A 23,333-nucleotide genomic window follows, 5' to 3' on the forward strand; every position below is an offset into this window, starting at 1 on the left:
AAAATATGCTCCGTACAGCTTGCAAATCTTGTGTATACGACCAACATTTATAATTTCGCTGCGTTATATCGGAGTGATATGCCTTACAGAAAGTTTCTCTCGTCCGCTGTTGTACAAGGGGATTGTGTGTAAGTATGTGCGCGTAAAGCGTGATACGATAATATGTGGCTGACACTTATCTACGCCTTTTCTCGTACCAGGAATCGTGTTTAATAGTAATGTTGCTTGCAAATAAACAGTTGCAATAGCAATATTATGCTTACAGAATAAACGACTATAGATGAATAGTGATATACAGATGAATAATGATGGAACACACATGATTTATTTTATTTATCCCTGCTCTCTACTATTTTGGTGATAGTTAATCTACTAAAAAAGCCATTCCAACAAAGTAAAAATATTCACTTTGGAGGATTTTTGCGAAAGGAATACCAATCTCGATATTTATTAATTTTCTTTAATATCATGGTACGAATTTTCACGGCTCAAGCTTGCGAGAAAAAATGAGATTAATTGATAAATAAAATTCGCGCTATAGATCCGGTTGTTTTATCCTGAAGCGAATAAGAAGGGGCTCAAGGCATCAAAGAAAGGTATGGTGTTTTTGTTAATCTTACCCGTGGAGATAATCGACACGCTCGGACAAAACCCTTCCTTCCTTCATCGTAAATCGCCTCGGTTCTGGATCACTAATCATTCGCCCAGAACCGTTGCGAAATACTTTCTTTAATCATGGATGGATTCACGGCATCATTTTTATAATATCATTGTGTTATATACCCTGCATTTTGCACCCAGTAATTAAGTTGTTGACGATTAGTATCAACACAATTAAGCATGTGATGTGTATATCTAATGAGCGTTATGACAGTCTCTCGTATAAATGTGACTTTTTGTTCGCGTGAGCTTAAAAAAAGTTTTAATCTATGTATCTGCACACGCAATAGAATATTTTTTATATAATTAAAATTTACATTTGAAATAGAATTCTAAAAATTAAACTCTAATTATGTTTTTTTTTTTTTTTCCATTACACGAAGCATCTTAAAAAACTACCGCGTGATTTTTTTACAGAATTTTGTTCTATTTACATTTATATCTTTTTCTTCTCATTTTTTTAATAAAATAATTTAAAATTATCGTTTATATCTTGTATGATTTTTAACATATCTTACGAATTGAAACTTTCACTATCAGTACATTAGAAGTAATTATAAATTATGTAAACGTTTGGATACTGGTGAAAGTGTTAAAAGTCCTAAATTAATAACAATATATGTACACGTACAGATATTTCAGACTGAGCAAAGAGTTTTCTTTTTTATATTACTTACAATTATCATTTTTGATCATTGTTTTGATAAAATTGCGGTTGTGTTTTATACGGCATAGCAATAGAGAGGAATGCGTGTATTTCTTAAAGCTGAATTTTCAGAGAAGAGACAGTTAAGCAGCTAAGAAAAAGAGAATAATCTATTAAGTAGCCAGCCCAAGCTATGCGATTCGCTTAACCTAACCTGACCTGACCACTATAGATCGCTTAAACGAATATTATTCGTCGAAAGAGTCAGTTCCTTGGAGCATACAAATTAATCGTATACATTCTATCTCTCGAATGAGCAGAAAATCATAAATAATGGCGTCATTATATTATTATACTTGAATATGTCTTATAAACTTCTAGTTAATACATGTTTATTACTTTATTTTATTATCATTACAACAATGGCGTGTAATCGTGTAATACAAATATTTCGCTGCCTTTATATCACTCAAAATAAATCGTAAAGAATCGATGCAATCTCGTTTGTCCAGTCTGATAGTTAAATTTAAACCGATTGAGAAAGCGACATTCCAAAGACTTGTATGAGCAAGTGGACGATTAATGGCTCCACATCACACTGAATGCATAGTTACACCGTTACTAACGTTATATATCACGGCATGTAAGGCGCATAAATTTACGCGCGAGGCTATCAAACATGAAGTTATGAAAAAAATGACACATTAACATTAACATACACAACATTTGAATCTATTATCTATTAAAGAGCAAAAAGACTTTGAAACGTTTTTGATTATTTAGGATATATTTGAATATGATTATAAAAATCTTAATATAATTTCGGAATTATTTCAAATATATATGTATATGTATGTGTATGTATGAGTGATGTTTGTTTATGCATTTGACAAATGAGGATATTTTAATTTATATTGATTATTAGCTCTGAAAATCGATATGACGTATTGATTGTTTGTGTTGAATGTTATAAATAGTGTACATATTTGACAGGCCTAACCGCATTAAAAGACACTTGACTAAGTAGTGAATGTCTGCACCTCTGCGTTCATGTCAGAGATTAATGACACTTCTTGCGGAAAGAAGGCTTCGTAATTGCGACAGAGGCAGAAGCATCAGTCTAGTGTAAATAATGAATCAGCCATAAATGCACATTAATTGCATCCACATATTGATGGCACATACATACATAGTTGGCACAAAGAGGATGTTACAACATTCCTCTTAATTATTGGTCGAAAATTACATTGTACGCTCTTAAGACAATTTCTCAAAATTTTGTCAAATTAAAATTGAACGAGCGATTACATCGCGATAAGTATTTTTTTTTTTATGAAAAAATTCTAAATTTTTTTGACGCGCGAATAACTTCTTCCTCGTACTGTGACGCAATTAACACAACTGTATAGCTAGTAGTTAATTATATAAAAATATAAATAATTACTTTGTTTCGCAAGTTATCGATGCGTTGCTGTGGTCGCGCACGGCTACACCGCATGAAAAAAAAATGATGCAGTCGCGATACGACGTCGATATGAATGCGTCGATGTATGCGTATTTGCCACGCGTATGTTCGTGCACGCAAGCAAATAACGGTCGTCTCGTATTGCGAAAGCACATTTTCAGGCATCTCTATAGGTGGATACTTTTGGCTTGCAGTAAACGAATACTTAGCGCGAAAATTCACGACGGTCCAACTTGACTGATATACATAATGCACTGGCGTGAGGCGAAAATACTTCATATTTGCTGTAGTAAGCCACGTGTTATTGCTACTTTCTCTTTCACTTTCTTTCTCTCCAATATTGCATCTGTCTTGGCATAAATTCTCTAAAACGTTGCGTAACTTTATGTTTCGTTACTTTTATGATAGAGGATTTTGCGCGAAAAAGTATTAAGATCTTAAATTTAAAAAATTACATTTTTTAAATCTTGTGAGACGAAAGAAATTTTTAAATTTTATAAAACGGGAGAAGTTAGAAAATAATTAAGTTCGATAATAATTGAAAAAAATTATGAAAAGTTTAAAGGAGAGAATATTTTATCGTAATAAATAAGTGTTTTTTTAAAAGTTTAATATTTTTTAATTATTTAATAAATAATGTATAAATAAATGTTATAAATTCGCATTTGACATCAATATTTATGTATAAATTTTTGATTTTTTGCTCAAATTCAATTTCCAAAGTTTTATCATAGCTAAAGGATTATTAAAAATTTTATTGAAAACATGACATCGCTAGATAGTATCATTAATAACGTATTATTATTACGAATCACTGGTATATTACGTGACTGATTGCGTGTATCATACATTGATGCATAGATCTTTACCATTTACTAGAATCACTCAAAGAGAATTGACCTTGTGCAAGTGCATTGATAATTTTGCATTACATCATTACTAAACGTCACTAAACGTACATACATTATACGTACGCATATAGATATATGTATGTAATTGTGAGAAATTAAGTGGAAAAACTTCTCTATAGCGTATAATTTAAATATCCTGTTATTAAATTTATAGAAATTATATCTAAAGATTAAATATTTTTGCAGTACAATTTCTCTGAATTGGTATTTTTGTCGTATATGTATAATCATAATTTTACGATGCAACACATTGCCTAATAAACATACAATTAGACAATTTTCATGCATAACTATTTCATGTTACAAATTTTGCATCAGTGTATAAGAAACTATATAATTAGATAGACTATCGAGCAAGTATCGACCTGAATACTCAGAAATTAACACGTGCGAAAATGACGAAAAGATAAAAAATTTTTTATACGATAAAATTTAATCTATTAATTAAATAATTAGATTAATATGGGAATAAAATTTTATTTAAAAATGAGCGATTAAACGCGCAAGTTCGCGACAAAGTCATGCATCCGAAATGCATTTACCTTGGAGCCAATAAACTTTTCATCAGTTCATCCGATAAAAAGTCAAAAAGGCACTTCTTCGTAAACAGCAAGCAGGTGAGAGATTCGAGCGATGGTGTAGCACAACCTCGTTCGATCCAGTATTTGCCTGGAAAACATGCGTGCTACGATGCATTTAAGACTGATACCATGAATCATTCATTGGGCGCCTTGTAATTTAGCGCAGATAATTTCTGAATATGAAATTTAGGTCGGCCTTCAAGAAAATATGAAAGCACGGTGTTAAAAGAGGATATGAAAATGCAGGAAGATAAAATAAATCGCAAAATGTAATTAATGTTTCAACGTCGACTTTGGATTGCATGTGTGTGTGTGTGTGTAATTTGATTTTTTATGTTAGTCACAAAATGAAATATATAAAGAAACGAAAGAATATTATTCTATCTACATCGATAATAAAAGACAATTTTTATAATAAAAATTATTAACTTTGCTATATTTTACAATATTATAATTTATGGTTAATTGCTGAAAACGTGAATCGATATCAAGCAAGAGGTGTTTACATACTAATATTTAACAATAAAAAAAACAAAATGACGCGTGAGGAGTCTTGTTTTTAGACAAGCATGACGATTATCGATTTTGCTGACGAATTGACTATAATATTCCGTATCTTACAATTAAAATCACTCTTATTGACGCGATTGTTTAAAAGTCAATATGAGTTGTATTTCTGAGTGATTGTCCATTTTGCACGAACTTGTATACGAGCCAATACATAGTAACGAAGTTATTTTGTAATTATGCAGTATCTCTAAGTCACATATTCTATTGAACGTTTTCTTAATGTAGTTCAAAGTGCAAGGACGGAATATATATTATCGACAAAAAAACCTTGACTCTATAGCTGTCGGCCGATGAAACAATGCATAAAATAGAAACCTGTTTTTATACAGAAATGCTTTGTATATGCAAGGAATACTGCTATATTATCAATTTTTTTAATTCTAAGAATTTTATAAGAATAATATTGTTATATTATTCATTTTTTTGTAATTTTAAGAATCTATAATTTTTTCAATTATAAAAATTGTTTACGTTCTATTTTTTTCGAAAGATATATTATTACTATATTAGAAAATAATTTATAATTAATTAACGCTAATAGTATAGTAAATAGAATTAATCGAGAAGTATAATATTGGATAGTAAATATAAATTTTATGTACAAATCGGAAAAAAATTTTAATAATCAAATTAAGCCTATTCGAAATGATGAAAATTTTAATAAAATGCGAATCATTATTTATAGGTGCTATACTATTAAATCAATTAATCGAATTAAATCATTCTCTTCGAGCTTCGATATCTTAGCTATATGAAAGATAGATACATTTATAAGCTAGTCATATTGTGCGATTTTTTTTTTGTTATAAATTGTCATAAATTACTCTGATGCAATATCAAGAAGTTACGTGTCCATATGTGTCATTTAAAAGTGGTTTATGTAATATGACCATTTAAGACCGCTGTTACACGTGCGCGTGGAATTATCGCTACGAGCGAATTGATGATATTCCCATTTACAAGCGATAAGATAGCCTGCGTAACTTGGACGCACGACAGAAAAGTGCCATTATTTCCGGTATTAATCGAGACAGGACGATGAAAGCAGTCGCTAGTAAATCAATTATTTTACAGTTATCCGTAGTTTGTAATTAACTATAATCGAGTCAGAGTGCCATGTAACTTATTGCTAGCCAGACAGCGGTTCGTAACTAGAAAGAATATTTTACATATAAGGAGCAATTACTTTGCGTATTTTTTTCATGCAGTATATGCGCGATAAAATTTTTCATTTATTTCTTAAACTCGTTATTTATCATCTTTACGACGATACGGTCATTAACATATGTATATCTATCGTAAACTTCGATCTATACCTTGACTTTTAAAGAGAGATAATTTTAGCAAGAGGACTATTTATCATTTAAAAATGATATTTTTCCTTTGTTATTTGTTACGATTTGTATATATAGTTGCGGTCTTTCTCACAACTTTCTCAAAATATTTTTAATGAAAGATAGGTAAAATATTTCTGCCATTCCAATAAAATTGTCTTAATATAACTTTAGATAACATTAATTTAGACAATAGCATAAATATCTTAACATAAATTTAGACAAGGCCATGCAAATATAATTACGCATTTATTGATATCAAAATGTTTGGAGTTGAAGAGAGAGCCTATATATATTCAATTTTAGTCTCATCCGCAACAGCAAAGACTTTCGAGTGATACGATTATGTTACAGTTATTAATTAGAATGATTATTTCAGCATAAGAAATCATCCAGCTGTCAAAAAGACGCTGACAAGGCCATCACTTTTATTGATTATGTCATTGAATTAAGTAGTTACATGACGAAATAGTTACATCATTACTTGATATTAATAAATCCTCATTATTTATTAATCTGTCTTCCTATATATTTATACTGACGAGATTAATATTTTGCGAAAGTAAAATTCTTATTATTAACAAAAAGAATAGAGATTAATAACCTAATAAATAAGCTAATAACATTTTAATTATTGTTAGGAATATTGTTAGATTATTATTAGATTAATTATTGCTAGATTATTATTGAATAAAATATTGAAGGAAAAATTAAATTAAAATTTCTATAAAAAATGAACATGTCAAAATTGCTAAAGAATTTGCAGCCGAAAAGATATCGCAAAAATGTAGAATCCGAGGAAACTTTGTTTTACGGTTGCAAAAATAACTTCAAGATGCGAATGCTTAGCGAAGCATGTCTTCAGGGAATAATTAACGTCGACTTTTGACGCGAAGGAACATCTCTAATTTCTTCCGGATAGCCGGGCATTTCCCGTAGTTTTCTCAGATTCTCATCCGATTCGTGATCCGTATCTTCTTCGCTTTCTCAGTCTGTTTAACAACAAATGCGGTCACAGCCGGAATTAGACGGACGGCGGTGACGAGTCGACTCAGTCGACTATATTCTCGTATCCGCATCTTCTTCGGTATCACTTATAGTGATTCGCTGACGCGAGCCGTATTTGCAGCTTCTGCTGCACACTGTTATAAACGGTTGTGTGCTAGCCTCACGCGACGTGGCGTGTAAGAAGGCAGAGGTAGATTGTTACACGACGATGAAAATTGCGTGCTGCGGAACGCCCGACGACAATCGTCGATCCTCTTCGTGTCTAGAATTTTATCCGGAATTATTATACCCGGGGAGAGATAAGTTGGACCACACTGGCTAATTTTGCTAATTTTGCACGGAATCATGAAACAAGTTTTCATACATATATATTAACGAGTGTTCTATATGTATGTATATGCTGCTGAAAATTACAACACAGCTAATATTATTATTCTTTCATGGTGTTGCAATTTTCACAAACAGCAGTGTATGTATATTAACAAAACTTGTTTTCTGATTCCATGCAAAATTAGCAAATAATATTAAGAAAGAAGAATTTTAATATATACCATCTATATATATACAGGGTGTCCCAGAATGATGGGGACTAAATTCGTGTGCAGATTCCTGGGATCATTTGAAGACGATTTTTCCTCAGCGAAAATGTCGAGGGAGGTCATTATTTTTTGCATGTTTCCAATTTTTGCCATCATGTATCTTTGTAACTAAGCCTTAAATTAAAATTCTATTAAAGTAAACTCTACCTGAAATTAACTGAAGAATGTGAATTTATTATTATTTTATTTCCACAAGGCTTAGTTTGCGAAAAACCCTTTATTTTCAATCTTATTTATAACTCGAAAATTATTGGTGTCTCGACATTTTTGCTGAGGAAGAATCGTCTCCAAATGATCCCAGGAATCTGCACACGATTTTAGTCCCCATCATTCTGGGACACCCTGTATATATATATTAAAATGTCTTTTTTCTTAATATTATTGGAATACGAATATGCATATATATATATATATATATATATATATATATATATATATATCTAATTTACCATAAAGATTAGATTAAAATATATTGATAGAAATATTTTGTATCTGCACATATGTTTTATAATCTCTATAATAGATATAAGCTCTATACTTGAAAAAAGATTTGTCATAGGATGTAATTATGATGTATTTATACCGATGCTCTGAAAGCATTATCTTCCTTGTCCGAAGGCAAATGTCGAATCAGTTTGCTTGCATCCGTTCGATCCACTTGCATATCTTAATCTCTCGCGGGAAACTAAATGAGTTCATGATTATTACTTCCGTGCATGAACTAGAGCGAGAGGTTTCAGTAGAGAGAGGAAAAAGAAAGAGAGAAGATATAAGTAGAAGAAAAAGATTAATACAATTTGCTTGTGAGACAGGTGGATGCATAACTGGAACTAGAGTGAATGAAAGAATGCATATTTATATCTTCTAAATTGCAGAGGAAACGAATTGGTTAGCTTGTTCGATACTTAGATATATAACAATAATTGTGTAGAAATAAACAGATAAGTCATTGAGGTGTGTAATTTATCTGTCAATCTTTTTTTATATTGCAAGTGCTTTGACAGACATTTATTTCGAGTCATAGATGAGTTTCACCGCAGTTTTTTTTAAAACATCTCTTTTAGTATTTTTACAATTATTATTGCAATCGCACATCACACACACAAAAAAGTAAGAAAATGATTTAAACTATTTTATAATGTTAAATTACTATTCAACATATGTGTTTAGAATATGATAAGACACAAAATTATGTTTCGAATGTTTAATTTCGCTATGATAATTTGTGTAAATGCAAGAAATATTCTAGATTAAATATATATAGATTAAATATAAAAACAAGAAATTGTAATGCGTTCTAATATAGTTTGCGACATATGAATGTCATATTTCGTGTCTCCTCGCAATTTCAGAGATTCTAAAATCGTCACTGCAATTACGATGCAATCTATTCATAGTATGGTCGCTTCCAAAACAGACATACGTATACAAATGTGTATTCTAATAAAAATACATGCACGGTTATTGCGCGGAACCGCTAGAATCAACATCAATTTTTATTCGTATCATGTTCGAAACTGGATCAAAGTCGACACTATCGTTTTCGAATGCCGGTATCAGTAAACCGTAAAAAAAAAAATTCAATTTTCTATTTTATTTTAAAGTGTGCAAAAACTCACTCACTTTTTTTCGATATCTCAATGATAACGCGGTTATCGCATGAGTCCGAGAAAGAATGCAATCGGATTCAGAAAAAAATGTATATAAAAACGAAGACTGATGCTTATGCCACAAAAAATTATGAATGTTCTGATTGTTTCACTGTTTCCAATACAAAATTGCTCAGTTTTATAAAGAGAAAAAAGGGAATTTTATAAAAAATCTTTAATATTTTTAAATTTGTCTATAAATTGCCTATTCTCCTCTTCTAAATTAATTTGAATTGGAAAGTGGCTATTTTATACGTAGCAAGCAGTTGTATGCGGAATTTAAAATTAGCCGTGATTAATTTCACGTCGTTATTGGTCACGCGGTGTGGTGGCACGTACGCAATGTGTTTAGACTATAAAATATTCAATTTCTGGATGAATATTTTAATCAAGATGAAGGCAACCTCGTGCGGAGACGTGTATTTTTATAGAAATTTTTCGCATCTTCCAGGGATCTTTCTAAGAATTGTAAATTGAATAAATCAAATATTAACAATTATTGACACACATAATATTAACATTTTATGACACACATTTTCATCTGCATTCCAAGAGTTATTTTTTTAATTCTTAACGAAAATGTTTTATTCTTGTTGCAACGTTATTATTTGCATTTATTTGCATTAGTGTCATTATCTGCATATCTCGAGGTTGATTGAGTTGACGCTCATATAGATCAAACATAATAGATAAAATTTCCTGGCAATAAACTAATTATTATTACCACGCGTAAAAGTACATAACGTATGGTATAAAACTATCAAAGTTTTACGACATTATTAATTTTATTGCGTGGGCTTAACATCCGTTACTTTTGCATTGTTTATTGTCGTCCTAACGATGATCGCGTAGTGATGTGCATTAATGCACCGGTGTCGATTATTACTGATTAGTACAGAGTATGCAACTATACTTGATTATGAACACGGAAACTTGTATACGCATTCGCAAAAGAATCAGGCCGATATTTTATATGAATTCAATACGATTGACATGAGAAGTGGAAACAGATTTATACGACCCTGAATTGCATGCAACGAATAAGACTGCGATATACGTGGAAGAGAAGAGCCGAGCGAATCGGTGAGGGCTCTCTGCAAGAGAATGAGGAGGATGGAGGAATGATGGCAAAGAGAAGAAAAGAAGCCTGTGGTAGAGAGAAGCCGGCAAGAGAGCGAAGATAAAGACAGATCCGTGTCTGTGTGGAACGTTAGTGAGCGAGACGAAGCAAACGTGCGAAAGGTCGAACGGAAGCAAAGCAAGAGAGAGAAAATCACGATTGCAATCTGCACGAACGAGTTAATATATGTAACTTAGCCACGGTGCTATGTGAGCGCGAGAAGCACTGCTTTTTTTTTATTTAAAAAAAAAAATTTTTTTTTTTATTAAAGAACGACGCGCGAGATGGAATGCTGCGCGAGACGAGGATAAAATCGAGCAGCTGCGATTGCGGGCAATCCGGTCGAGAAAATTGGCAATGCATGAGCTTACATAACCGCAAGCCAGACGTAGAAAGATACAAAAGAAGATAGAAAGAGAGAGAAAGAATGAGAGCGAGGAAGGCACGTGAAGGAGAACGGATGAGGGGCACTGTTCGCGTTGCACTTCGATGCGACAGAAGAGGAGGCGGAGTGACACGTGCACTCACACATATATACACACATACACACACATGCATTAGCGTCCCGATGCGCGGTGGGAAGTATCGGGCTCGAGGCGTGACTCGGTTCTCCTTGACATTAGCAACAATGTTCGTAACATTCGAGCTGGATATGCATATAAGCGCTGCGCATATCTTATCTAGTATGCACAAACAACCGCCGCGTCACGACATCGCATATTGTGCACCAACGTAGACCAACGTGATACCCATACATGTGAATTGCGCGAAGTCTTTCGCAATATATACATATATATAACGACCATGGATTCTTGTTTAATTTTATGTTCACTTATATAAAATATATATAGTTTAATGTATGTATTTATGCGAATTTTATTGTTCACGATCTCAAATGCAGATCGACGAGAACGATCGCGCACACAAAGTGCAAGGACGATACTATGTATGCGATACGTAAAGCTTTTTTTAGACAGTACTCTCGAAATGTATTTATATATGCAAGGTCTCCAAATCATTGCATTTTCTTTCAACCGTATATCTCTCTACAAATTTACAATTTATCTTTTTTTTTCTCTTTCAAAATTTGATTAAAATATTATTATAACATGCGAATTATATAAAAACATTTGATTTTTAACTTTGTAGATATGTGTCATTTATGTATAAACTTAACTTAATTAAAACTTTTTAATTTTTAGCATTTATAATAATTTTGTACTTGTATCGCAGTGTTGTACAATATTAATAATAATATTATAAAATAATATTTTTATGAGTTGAAAACATTGAAATATATGTTGCAATTATTATATCCGTGTAACTATTTTGCTTTTGTTAGACGATACTACAACAACACTGCTTTTTTTTTGTAATGCTCTACTTGTTTATAATTTGTTTTTCTTCCATTTATTCGAATTTTTTCACAAATATTTATATGTCAATCATTATTTGTGCGGCAATATTGTAATAAGACATGAATGTTTCATTATATGCATAACAAGCACGTGCATGCAACGTGAATCTCACGGTTTTCGTCGAGTAACACGAATTAACTAATGATCTCATGCTTTCCGAAGTTACATTTACAAACGCAGAGCTAGAGCTTTGATGCATCGTGCAAGTATAGTGTTTCCATAAAGATAGATAACGCATACTTTATAGCAAGCAAACATCTATGTAATATCCACGGTTTTACACATTATATGCACTGTCATGCTCATCGCGATAAATATATAATTTATTGAAACCAAACAATAGACTTGTATATCCGTCATTCTTATCGGAATTAATGCAATCAAGTTTTTTTTCTCGACATGAATATATTTCCGAATGAAATAAATTTCATTTTAAAGTACGTTCAAATGCAAACACGTATGCGAACATTTTTATTGTTTTATAAATATTATTTAATTGATTTTTAAATTTAAATAGTAATTTTGAACATTCCCTCTCATTCGCACAGATAATAATACACGCTTCTGATGATCAATTTATTCAAATCAAGAGCGACGCGTTACGAGACTCATCTTTCATATAGAACTTTGATGAAACTTTAATGAAAAATATCTAATTTTTCTTTGGATTTTTTCTTTTTCTCTTTCACACACACACATACACATTTTACACACACACACACACACACACATATATATATATATATATATATATATAAAATTCGAGAGGCAAAACATTGGACAATTTTGAATATATCACATTAATGTTTTTTAATTAATATTTATTTTTGTTATATATTAATGTAATGCGATTTTTCTACCTTTTATCATATTTTAAAAAAGATTATTAGCTTGATGCAAGTATAAACACAAAAAGTTAATGATTATTATGGTATTGATTTGTATAGTATTCATATAATAATGATTATATTATAATATTATTTATGTGGTTATGGATTAATTTTTTGGAATTATTTGCTTTTAATGAAAATATTAATTTGCTGTAAAAAGTGGAATTATTATTTAACTCCAAATTTATTATTTATTCTAGAAAATTAAGAGATATTGATTAACACATTCACACCGCTATGATGGTTATCGGTTCCCTACATTAAGCTTTCCGTTTATCCCTCATAGTAGGTCATCGATGACTGTTTTATACAATGATATGTTAATAAGCAATTAATTACAATTGCAATTTTAAGACTACGTGTAATAATAATAAAAAGAGTGCAATGAACAAAGTACACTATAGTACACAAATTAATATTTTTATTTATTAAAATTTTAAAAATAAGCATATTACGATGAATCTCACTAACAGAATAATCTCAATGGCATGAACGAAAAATTCATCAGTTAAAATACGCTTAGAGGTGAATGTTAATTTCCAAATATCAAGAATTTTGCAAAGAGTATGTTTTTCACATTTTCTTCATTAATTTTTATAAAAAAACATTTTAATTTTTGGCAATTTAGCAATTTTTATTCTGCGACATTTCAACTTAAACAAATTATCCGTGGGGGGGGGGGGGAGGGTCCAACTTTCGTCAAGCGAAAGAAGGACAGAGGAGCCGGAGACGAACCTTAAAGGCTCGCCCCAAGAGTATAAAATGGTAAATGGTCCTTTGCACACGGGAGACATAACAGCAGGCAAGCCGATTTATATGCGCTTTTTAGCTCGCGCGTGCACGCACTTTACGATATGTAAAACCACTAGAACCGGCATTGTGCGACGTCGTGTCGGTGCTCGTCGTAAAACCGACCATTCGAACCGCCTCAACTTTGAAAGACTTTCGAATAATATTACAACTTTTGCATCACGCATAGCCATTCATTTTTTAACGGATGTAAGGCGTACGTGTATACCGTTCAGACAGGGTATCGACTCTTCTCCCTGTTATTTTATTCATTCCGTTGCACCTCGACGCCTTTTGTACACGCTCCTTATTTTGCAGCAGCAATTAGCGTAACGTTAAAGAAGTAATATTTCTCCAGGCCTAAAACCTATTATATTAGAAGTTTATTATTAATTTTTAATATTATAAGAATTTAATCTCTATTAATATTCATTAAGAACTTACAAAGTAGATATACATATATATGTGTATATATATATTTGATTTATAAATAGTATTTCAATATTATAGTGAAACATTTTTGGATTTTTTTTTAAGTAATAAGTAAGCAAATAAATAAGAAGTATCTCTCATATTTAAAGCAGTTTATCCAGGGTTGGCAATATTTCACATTTTTGGATAAAGTATATGCCAGTGATAAAAACTAATATTTTTATAATTATGGAATAATGTGAAAAATTAATATGAGAAGAATTTCCTTTATGTGCGCATTCATAATTATATATTTCCCAAAGTGATAATCATAATCTGTTATTAATTGATCTGTTGTGTAGATTCTTGCTGAATTAATAGATGTCTTTATAAAGGGTAGCATTTTAATAAATTTTATATTAAGTTTTGTGCGTTTCTACCCGATGTATGCGATATCGCTGTATGCGCCAGATGGTGGTTGCGTAATTACAGTTGAGAAAACCGGTAATTTCAATGCGGGAAGAATGCATGTGTTCCGTGAGTGCTTGCTAATATATATATAATTTGTTACGGCTAAATTGTAGAGATCATAATTAAAGAATCAAGAAGAAGGAACATTGAAATAATATTCTGCTGACATGCTACAGTAGACGAACAGGTGACTGATAAGTCTATATGCAGGAACCATTCGTCTGCATTTGCAACGTTGGTTGCGCAACATAAGAATTTAACTAAAATAATACAATCATGCCTTTGATTTCTTAATGCATTCTAATTTGAGGCGATTGATAAGAAGATTCATAAATAATAAAAGGCAAAATATACACGTTGCGCTTAAAAGAAAGTCCTCTGATTGTGAGCTTTATATTCGGCATCACTTCATCCCGCAACGAACGGGGATGGCGTCATGTAATTCTAAAGCAACCGGAAGTCGTGGCGATTAAGTAAGCTGGACGCCAGCGAACACGCAGCTGCGAATCCTATTTCTGAGCACGTTTGATCCGATAATACTCTGTTACTCGTAATACTCATCGTTGCGTTTAACTTTAGATTCGCATTGTTCCCTCTCGCTCGCGGTCGTAACATCGCGCTTATGGACGCATATGATACCCGCTGACTTTCTTTATTATGCAATAAACTCGGATTTATTACATTTTAAGACAAAAAATCAAGAGATGTAATGAAATTTATGAAACTTTCTAATCTCTGACGCATCTTCTCATATTCTTTTTTCTCTCTGGGTACATAATGTCATATAAATCGTCACTAATCATTCCTCACAATTTTCTTATTCCAATCGTAAATGTTTTTCGTGTCTCGAGGTTTAAGTAGATAAGAGATTCCTGTTTCGTGTATCGCGGCGTTTAACATGCGACGATGTGGCGTTAAAAAATCGCGCGATTGCGAACAACTCTCGCGAGAGAAGGATCGGGCGATGAAACGAACGTGTAGGTGAGACTACGTCGTTGAATGTAAATTACGAGGCAAGTTGAATTTTTTTTGACTTTTTTTTTTGGAGTACTTTCTATGGTTGGTTGGATTCAGTCTCGTGTTATATAGCGCGTCTTTTTCATCTTCGTAATGAATGCGCTTTTTACATAATGCATATCGTGCGATATCGGGTTATCATTTTTTGCGCGCGTGTAGATAATTTATACGTATCTGGGCGGACGTGTCTCGGAAAGTTTCTCACTTACGGCCGACGTGTGATCCTCGTTCGAACATATATAGAAAACTGAAACCCGTAATAAATCTCGAGAATACGTTCTCTCTTCTACGGCCGAGTCGCAGTTTGTTGATAACCACACCGGTTGCCCGAGGTGCACGGCATAAATACTCGAGTGGCCGATAATGTTTCGAACGTGCAGTTGGTGCAAAACACCAAGATGTTGCCTCTAAGAAAATTGTTGCCCCAACTATGACTGTTGTGTAATCATGGTAGATTTAAATAGAACATGATAAATGTATTTTATATTATATATTTTGGCATACTATATATATTTTATATCCAGAAATATATATGCATTATATATGTATTTTTTACTCAAAAATTCTCTTTCTCTTCTTATCAAAAACGGAGATGAAAGTGAAGATTGTTGAGGTTTTATTCTTCGCTATCTTGTTTTATTCGGTTCCAGACGAAACATATCACTTTATTATATTTTGTTATATTACGAATACAATATATAGCTGCAAACATATGATTCATACGAAAATGAATGCAAGTCTTAAACTGACAATGAGCGCACGTCACCTCTATATATACTAATATGTCAGTCGCGTTAACGAATGTGTTATGCAATAGAGATTTTGCAAAGTGATTTTCTTATTCTTTTATTTCTTAGGAATGATGCATTACAGGTGAACTTTAACTGCAATTACGTGCTGCGAGGGGTGCAATAATCGACGGAATTATTAATGCGCCATAAACTGCGCTTTTAAGTAACGAAAGCGTCAGACCTTTCTTGGAAAAGAACTGAACGTACGATGTAATTTAGAATGCAAATGTGAACTTTAAAGTTATGACATGTGATAGATGCGTTATAAATTGGTCTCATCATCAAATCTCGATGAAGGTAGTATATATACATCCCCGTAATCAAGAAACGTCCATCGCAGCATGTTAAACCGGCAATTATTGGCTCTAAGTGAGAACCCTGTGCGTTTCGCGTGAATTGAAATTGTCGCATCATTTTTAGCGTATAAATTCTCCAATCTTGACAGATGATTTATCGTAATATCCAAGTATCCTTATAATTACTGTGCATACTTTACAAGAGACTGCTACGATGAAGTAATTCAAATTGTAATTTATGTCTATATAGATCATACATGCTTGAAATTAAAAGAAAACCATTTTGTTTTTTTAGATTGACGATGTTTTCCTTTTCGACCGACCAAAAGTGTAAATGCTCATTTCTTTCGGATCCACCTTGTTTTAAATCGATTTAAAAATATTAAATGTCGTTAAGTTGATCTTTTTAAAATTGAATCAATGATTATTCGTATTTATCTATACATTTTCACGTAATTTATTTCACGTAAGAAGTTGCGCAGAATTAAAATTTTTCGAATTAAGCGTCGCAAATTAAAATGCGATATCTGACTATTCGATGACCATAAATTGGTCCATTTTAATGGGTGCTATAGGCGTGTCCCGGAAAGTAAGTAATTTAGATCGCTTATGATGCCTTGAACTGTTAAGTTTATACCGCTAAGGAAGCTCGAGAAAGATGAGAAAGGGTTCTTCCAACAGTGAATAGTATTCATTATCCCGGTCGCGGGAGCGGTAACAATTAAAATTAAATACCATCAATTAAGCAATGAAAGCACAAAAGCGGTAACTATCAAGATGCATTCATGCAATAGGTCATTTTGCGCCATTAGCACAGCGGGAGAAGTTTATACTTATGCCCGTTTGTTATGTGAGAAACAAATCTCGTCACATCCGGTTTATTTTAGATCGAGTGGAGTTTTTATTAAGTTATGCATTTGATAGATTTCAAAAAACCAGCAACACATGCATTCTTTATAGAGAATTTTTATACGTATCTGTATATTTATATATCAGAGAAAACTTAAAAAATGTATTAATAGATTATTATTATTAGGTATGTTAATAGATATATGTTACGATTCTTGAAACATTTATATGTATAAATTAATTCTAACGATGTGTGTTGCAAAGCAGCAACCATTTATGCGATAAGACTCGATTTGTATATTAATTTCAAATAAATCTTCAACTTTATCATTATGCGCGCGTATACAGTAGTTTATACAATTATTTTATTTTTTTCAGTCGTTGATGAAACCAGCAAGCTCAACGAATTATGCTGTTCTATTTCGTCATCGAACATGGTAAGATCTCCGTTCATACATGGATGGTCATACTCGTATTTTAACGGACTAGAAACGCCACAGAGTCCATACTTCTGGCCAATATGGGCCAATGTGGGCTCCTCGAATGCGCTTCCGGGCATAGACAACTTACCTAAATCTTCTACCGAACCTTCTACCGAATCTTCTATATGTTACCGGTAAGTATTACTTTATTATTTGCCTTCTCTCCCTCCCTTATATTTCCTTTTGTAAAAATCATTATTTCAATTTTGTCACATAAACATGATATAACTATGTATTTATGAACAAATACATCGGAACTATTTCGTGATATTAATGGATTGTAACGCGTAAAATCCGACTGATGAAATTGAATTCGATATAGGCGTTAAAGATGAAAAAATGAATTATCTTTCAGTTTAGAGAACATAAATCGCGGTTACTCCCGATGCTCTTCTTTTGTTTGGATCGTTGAGAGTCTGAATCGTGCAATCACAAATTCGGCACACATAAAATGGATTCTGAGCTATAAAATGCCCTTCCTTCCAAGAGCCCAGCAGACCATAGCGTTTAGATCAGCAAGCTGCTCATCTTTCTTTCTGAGATTCTTCTCGCTTCCCGATTCTCGTCCGCTTCTCCTTTTTCGCTCTCTTTATCACTCGACTTTTTCTCTTCCATCAACTTTCTAATTTCTAACTTTCCAACTTTCTAGTTTTTAACATCCGTAATTGTGAGGAGAGATATTTTTTTATTCGCAGCAATATAATCGTTGTTACCTGATTATTTTCCACGAGAAATATTTTTTGTAAATGACATACATAAAAAGACGCATAAGAAGACAGAATGAAAACAATATTAATATAATAGTAATAATTGAATTAAATATTTTTAAATATTAATTTTTTAATAATTGAATAAAAGATCAAAATTACACCAATCAATCCAACATCGTATCATATTGAATTATATCGTGCAGAACGAATGGCAAATCGTATAAAGGAAAAGGAAAGAGATTATTACATTGCGTTTTCTATGAAAATTTTTTCATCAATATCAATTTTGTGACTAACTTCGTCAAAGCGACCGCACAGGACGCGTATATAAGATGTGCAGAACTTAAGGATACGACGACCCTTTCCGTTTCCCCAGCTTTAACGATGACAACGCTATAAAGAATCGAATTTACGAGTGCTGACCAGTCTCCAATGCCATTTTTGTTCACGATAGTCGGCTATCGTTTTTGTCGGTCGATTTAGAGGAAATAGCTTTGCTGTTCGTGAGAAAGCAGGATTCAAAACCCGACGCCAATCGGCTATCAGGGATTACGGCGCTCTGCCTCAAAGATAAGCTGCCTACGGTATTTACATTTAATTCGCTCTCATACGTTTGCTGGCATCCCAAAGAGATTACGGCAAATCTCGATTAATTACCGATACGTTTCAAGGATTTCTCGTATCTCATCGTTTGCATATTGAGATAAGCTCCAAATGCGTGCATGTTTATATTTACGAAACAAAATTTTAAATCATAAAATTTGCTCAGAAAGGTAAACTTAAAGTTTTAAATTACGAGTAGATTTTTATATTAAAAATTCTTATTTCAAAAGTATTATTTTTTATAATATTAACTTAATATTATTTTAGTTCAGTTGAATTTTATGGATTTTTTTGACAAAACTATTGGATTGTGATAAATATATTGTATAATATACTTATTATTTATAGCCTGATATAGAAAGATATAGAAAAACTGATATAGAAAGTTAAAGGTAGTGATAATGTTGTTACTAATATTTTCTTTCTCTTTCCTTATTCTTTTCCTCCTTTTTTTCTTCTTCTTTGTCTCTTTCTTTTTCTCTTTCTTTTTCTTTAGATATTAGACATGATAATTACAATTACATTAGATATGATAATATTCTTAATATCTTGTATTTGAGTAGTTTCTATTTATTTTATTAATAAAATAATCAGGTATTGATAGCTTTAATTTTCTCGTTTTTATTAGTATAAAAATGAAACTTCATAATAATATAGTCATATTTGTGGTGAGCGTGTTTTTGCAAACCGCAACGTCTTTATCGTCATCGAAAATGCAGTTCACTGTACAATTTACGTCTCGTCATATAAAAAATTCAAATCAAACATTTCAATCATGTAATGATTGATATTTCGAAATTAAATGGTATTATTGGTAAAAGTTGCATCTATTTACAAATACACGTAAATGCTTTAAATCCGAAAAAAATTGTGCTGCGAAATAAACCGGTTGCTTTTATCGTACAAATTATTATCCGATACTTGAGACGAGGACGTCGATTCTCGAGATACTGGAGAAATCCAGATTTATTGGATGCATACACTCCATCGTTAGAACCGAGAAGGTATCAATATCGCACAGCGCAATGATGGTCGTAAAACGACTACGTATAAATATGTACGGCTCGCTAAACGGCACGCGGCGATACTCAAGGTATGAAAATGGAAGCAGTAATTAAAACGTCGGCGAGGTTTTGTCAGCTATCTCGGCATACTGATTGCTTCCAGCCCATGATTAGGGGTTGTTGAAAGTGAGTCGATCTCCATGTCGTGGACGTTTGTTTTTCGCATAGTCGAGACTAACTAAGCGATGGAATTCGGCACACAAGTTGATACGCATCTTTTTTCTTTTCTTCTCCAATGTGAATAAACGTTAAGTGTTTCTGGCGGGAAGTCACGACGACATTTCACATCAGATGACATTTCTGTCGATCGTTATGTGGTGGATGTTGGAATATTTTGCGACGCAAATTGCAAGACACGACGCTGCATTTCTCTCAGACGTCTCGTCAGTATATCCGTACTATCACTCGTCTCATACTTTTTGCATCTGCAAAACTGCATATTCACGTGTAAAATATGATACATAATTTCTTTCAATATTTTTCTCTATATCGTAAATTAATTCGGGAAAATATCCTCGGTAACCGAAGCGTGCGACAGATATTCGTTAAAGCCAACTACATGTTTAAAAGAATGCCTGATATTCTTCTCATCGATTCAGAAAAAAATGGATCCTCGTCAATTTAATATCGCGTAAGCAAAGAGAACGAGGATTCGTGATTGCCCCCTAATAGTTGCGCGAACGTACGGCGGAAGGATTAGTGCCGCTTTTGCAATAAGCAGCATCAATGTAATCAGACAGGTCGGTCAGAGCGAATTTAACGACGGTCGTAAACGCGGTTCGCTTTACAACTCACTCTTTTTTTTCTCTTATTCTACGCTGCCTTCACCTACCTCGTCATCATCGTCACTGTTTTCTTGTTCTTCTTACCGTCCTTTTGCGTTCCCCGTCGTCGCAAAGTCGTAAGTAAGGCTACAGTCTCTCGCTCATTTTGCTCCGTGCGCGGTAAACTACCAGAGTTTATGTGACAAGCATTAGCAAAATCGAGTCCCATGCCTCACAAAATGTCGCTGATCTCCCCAGAACTCGTCCTTATCTTTAGTAAACCCTTGATGTATAATAGCACAGGAAATTGTAATATTATACGTTTTATCAATATTTTAACATCGACTGAACTTACACGATTATAATAATTGTGTTGTGCGTTTATATTATATAATAATTCTTTTATAATTGCAAATATTGTTGCTCTTTTGTTAGTTTTTTGAATTTTTATATACATAAATTTTTTTGTGACTTTTATGCAAGTTATTCGCTAAGCGATGTTTATAAATATAATTTTGTTTCTTCGCGTGTTTTAAACGAGATATAATAAAATAATAAAACTTATGGAACTATAAAGTATTATTAAATTTATAGTTTTTTTCAATCTCTTTGAATAAATAATCTGGCAAAATTTCGAGAAAACTTACGATCTTTAATTTTTCGTTAATTTTTACACGGTAAATTTAATTAAAGACATAAATCTATCTGTCACTATTTAAATCCGTGAGCAGAATTTTATGACTCCGAATACAGAAAATCTACTGGAAACGTGTCAAGAAGAAACGACGACGTGTCATGGTTTGTAAAGCATGTTGCCACGAATGTATCCGCTGCGAGCTATAATTTTGGAACGTATATTGCGCAATTCGATTCCAATATTTGAGAACACGCATGCTCTAATAAACTGTATCAGTAATTTCCGTTTTCGGATATGATAGTTTCGAGAGGATCGATATTACATAAAATATAATGTAAAAAATAAGTAATAAGTAAGTAAACGTGTTACATAAATCATATTTTCTACGTAAGGTTTCTGTGCATTTTTTCTAAGTCCTCGTATATATTTAAAATTTTTTAATTTTATTTTAAAAAGGTTCTGTTTTTTTTTTTTTCACGGAAATATTTTTTATATTTTTTTCGTTCCTATGCGCTGTTGCAGTGCCAGTTGTTATAAATAACGTAGTTTGTATTACACATTGATTATGCACAATTATCTCGTCTCTACCCACGACGTTACGGCATCACTCGTTGAAATCACTGATAATGATTGTGAATCGGCGAAATTGCTCCGAGATAATATCAGTGACCTTGATAGCGGCTGTCGATCTTATTCTCCGAAAATAAAGGCACAATTTATTCGACAAAGCAATAATTAGCAGCATCAAAGTGTGTGAGCCGCTGCAAATGTTCCTTCGCTACTTCTTCCTCATCGCGCATACACACACACACCCACACACACATCGTCCTTCTCATATGTAACCAGGAACTGGAGAGCGTTAAGCAGTGTAACAGACTACGATTTTGCTGGCAGAAGGAGTTTTACTACTTTCTAACCACAGTCGCGGGCTACAATTAAACCCTCATAAACTTCGTCGTAACTTTTTTAAAAGCGACCGCGGGTTCACGCGCACTCCCTTCTTTTGCTCGGCAAAAAACCTGCCATATTGCATTCTTAATGAAGCTCTGAGACGATACACGGGTACCGACGGGTACCGACGTCTTCCGGTCGGCTCTAAAACGTCCTCGCCTGCTAGAGACTTCTCGAAAAGGGGAAGGTCTCACCTATTCCTAGAATTGCAACAGTCGCCGAACGTGCGCATAAATGATCTTTAAAATGTCTTTCGCGCATTTGTATTGGTTGTAGTTAATGATCGGTTGCGGTCGCGGAACGTTTTTCTTTACCGAAAAGGGATATATTCTAAATGACGTGCTATTACTTTTTACAAATCAATGATTCAGTTTGCCGAGATAGAAATCGATATTCCGAATTTAACGCGATGTATAGAAAGGCACTTGGCGAACGTCGATCGATATAATTCACATCATGTATAATTCGAGGATTTTATTTCTTGAAATATGCGAAGAGAGCGTGGTTGCCTTTGCAGGCTCCTCTCGTAGACCTCCTCGTCAGTGTACTCGTCAAGAGTGACGTCCTTCAGGAACCACGCCAACGGCTAATAGAGAACTGTCGGATAAATTCACATGATGTTCGCCGAAGACGTCGGTTGCTTGAAG

General features: G+C 33.0%; 1 protein-coding gene across 5 annotated transcripts in view; it reads left to right on the forward strand.

The window, feature by feature from the left end:
• The window catches only part of LOC145937669 (uncharacterized), a 98,944-nt gene that overhangs the window by 66,575 nt on the left and 9,036 nt on the right, over positions 1-23,333 (forward strand). Inside the window, exons 1-5 of one of the 5 annotated variants that reach the window (XM_083040865.1) lie at positions 11,852-15,989; positions 16,397-16,845; positions 16,922-16,956; positions 17,854-18,091; positions 18,313-19,428. The exons of 1 other annotated variant lie outside the window; for it this stretch is intronic. In XM_083040865.1, coding sequence (XP_082896991.1) covers positions 16,841-16,845; positions 16,922-16,956; positions 17,854-18,091; positions 18,313-18,583 — 549 coding nt within the window. In that variant the 5' untranslated portion in view covers positions 11,852-15,989; positions 16,397-16,840 and the 3' untranslated portion in view covers positions 18,584-19,428. Of the gene's footprint in view, positions 1-374; positions 472-541; positions 597-11,851; positions 16,846-16,921; positions 16,957-17,853; positions 18,092-18,312; positions 19,429-23,333 lie in introns of those variants that run through there. 3 more of the 5 variants (XM_083040863.1, XM_083040864.1, XM_083040867.1) reach the window with 3 other exon arrangements.

Source organism: Prenolepis imparis, unplaced genomic scaffold (assembly GCF_030444845.1).
Source record: "Prenolepis imparis isolate NDT839.2.m4 unplaced genomic scaffold, iyPreImpa1.0 SCAF_6, whole genome shotgun sequence".
Classification (NCBI taxonomy): Eukaryota; Metazoa; Arthropoda; class Insecta; order Hymenoptera; family Formicidae; genus Prenolepis; species Prenolepis imparis.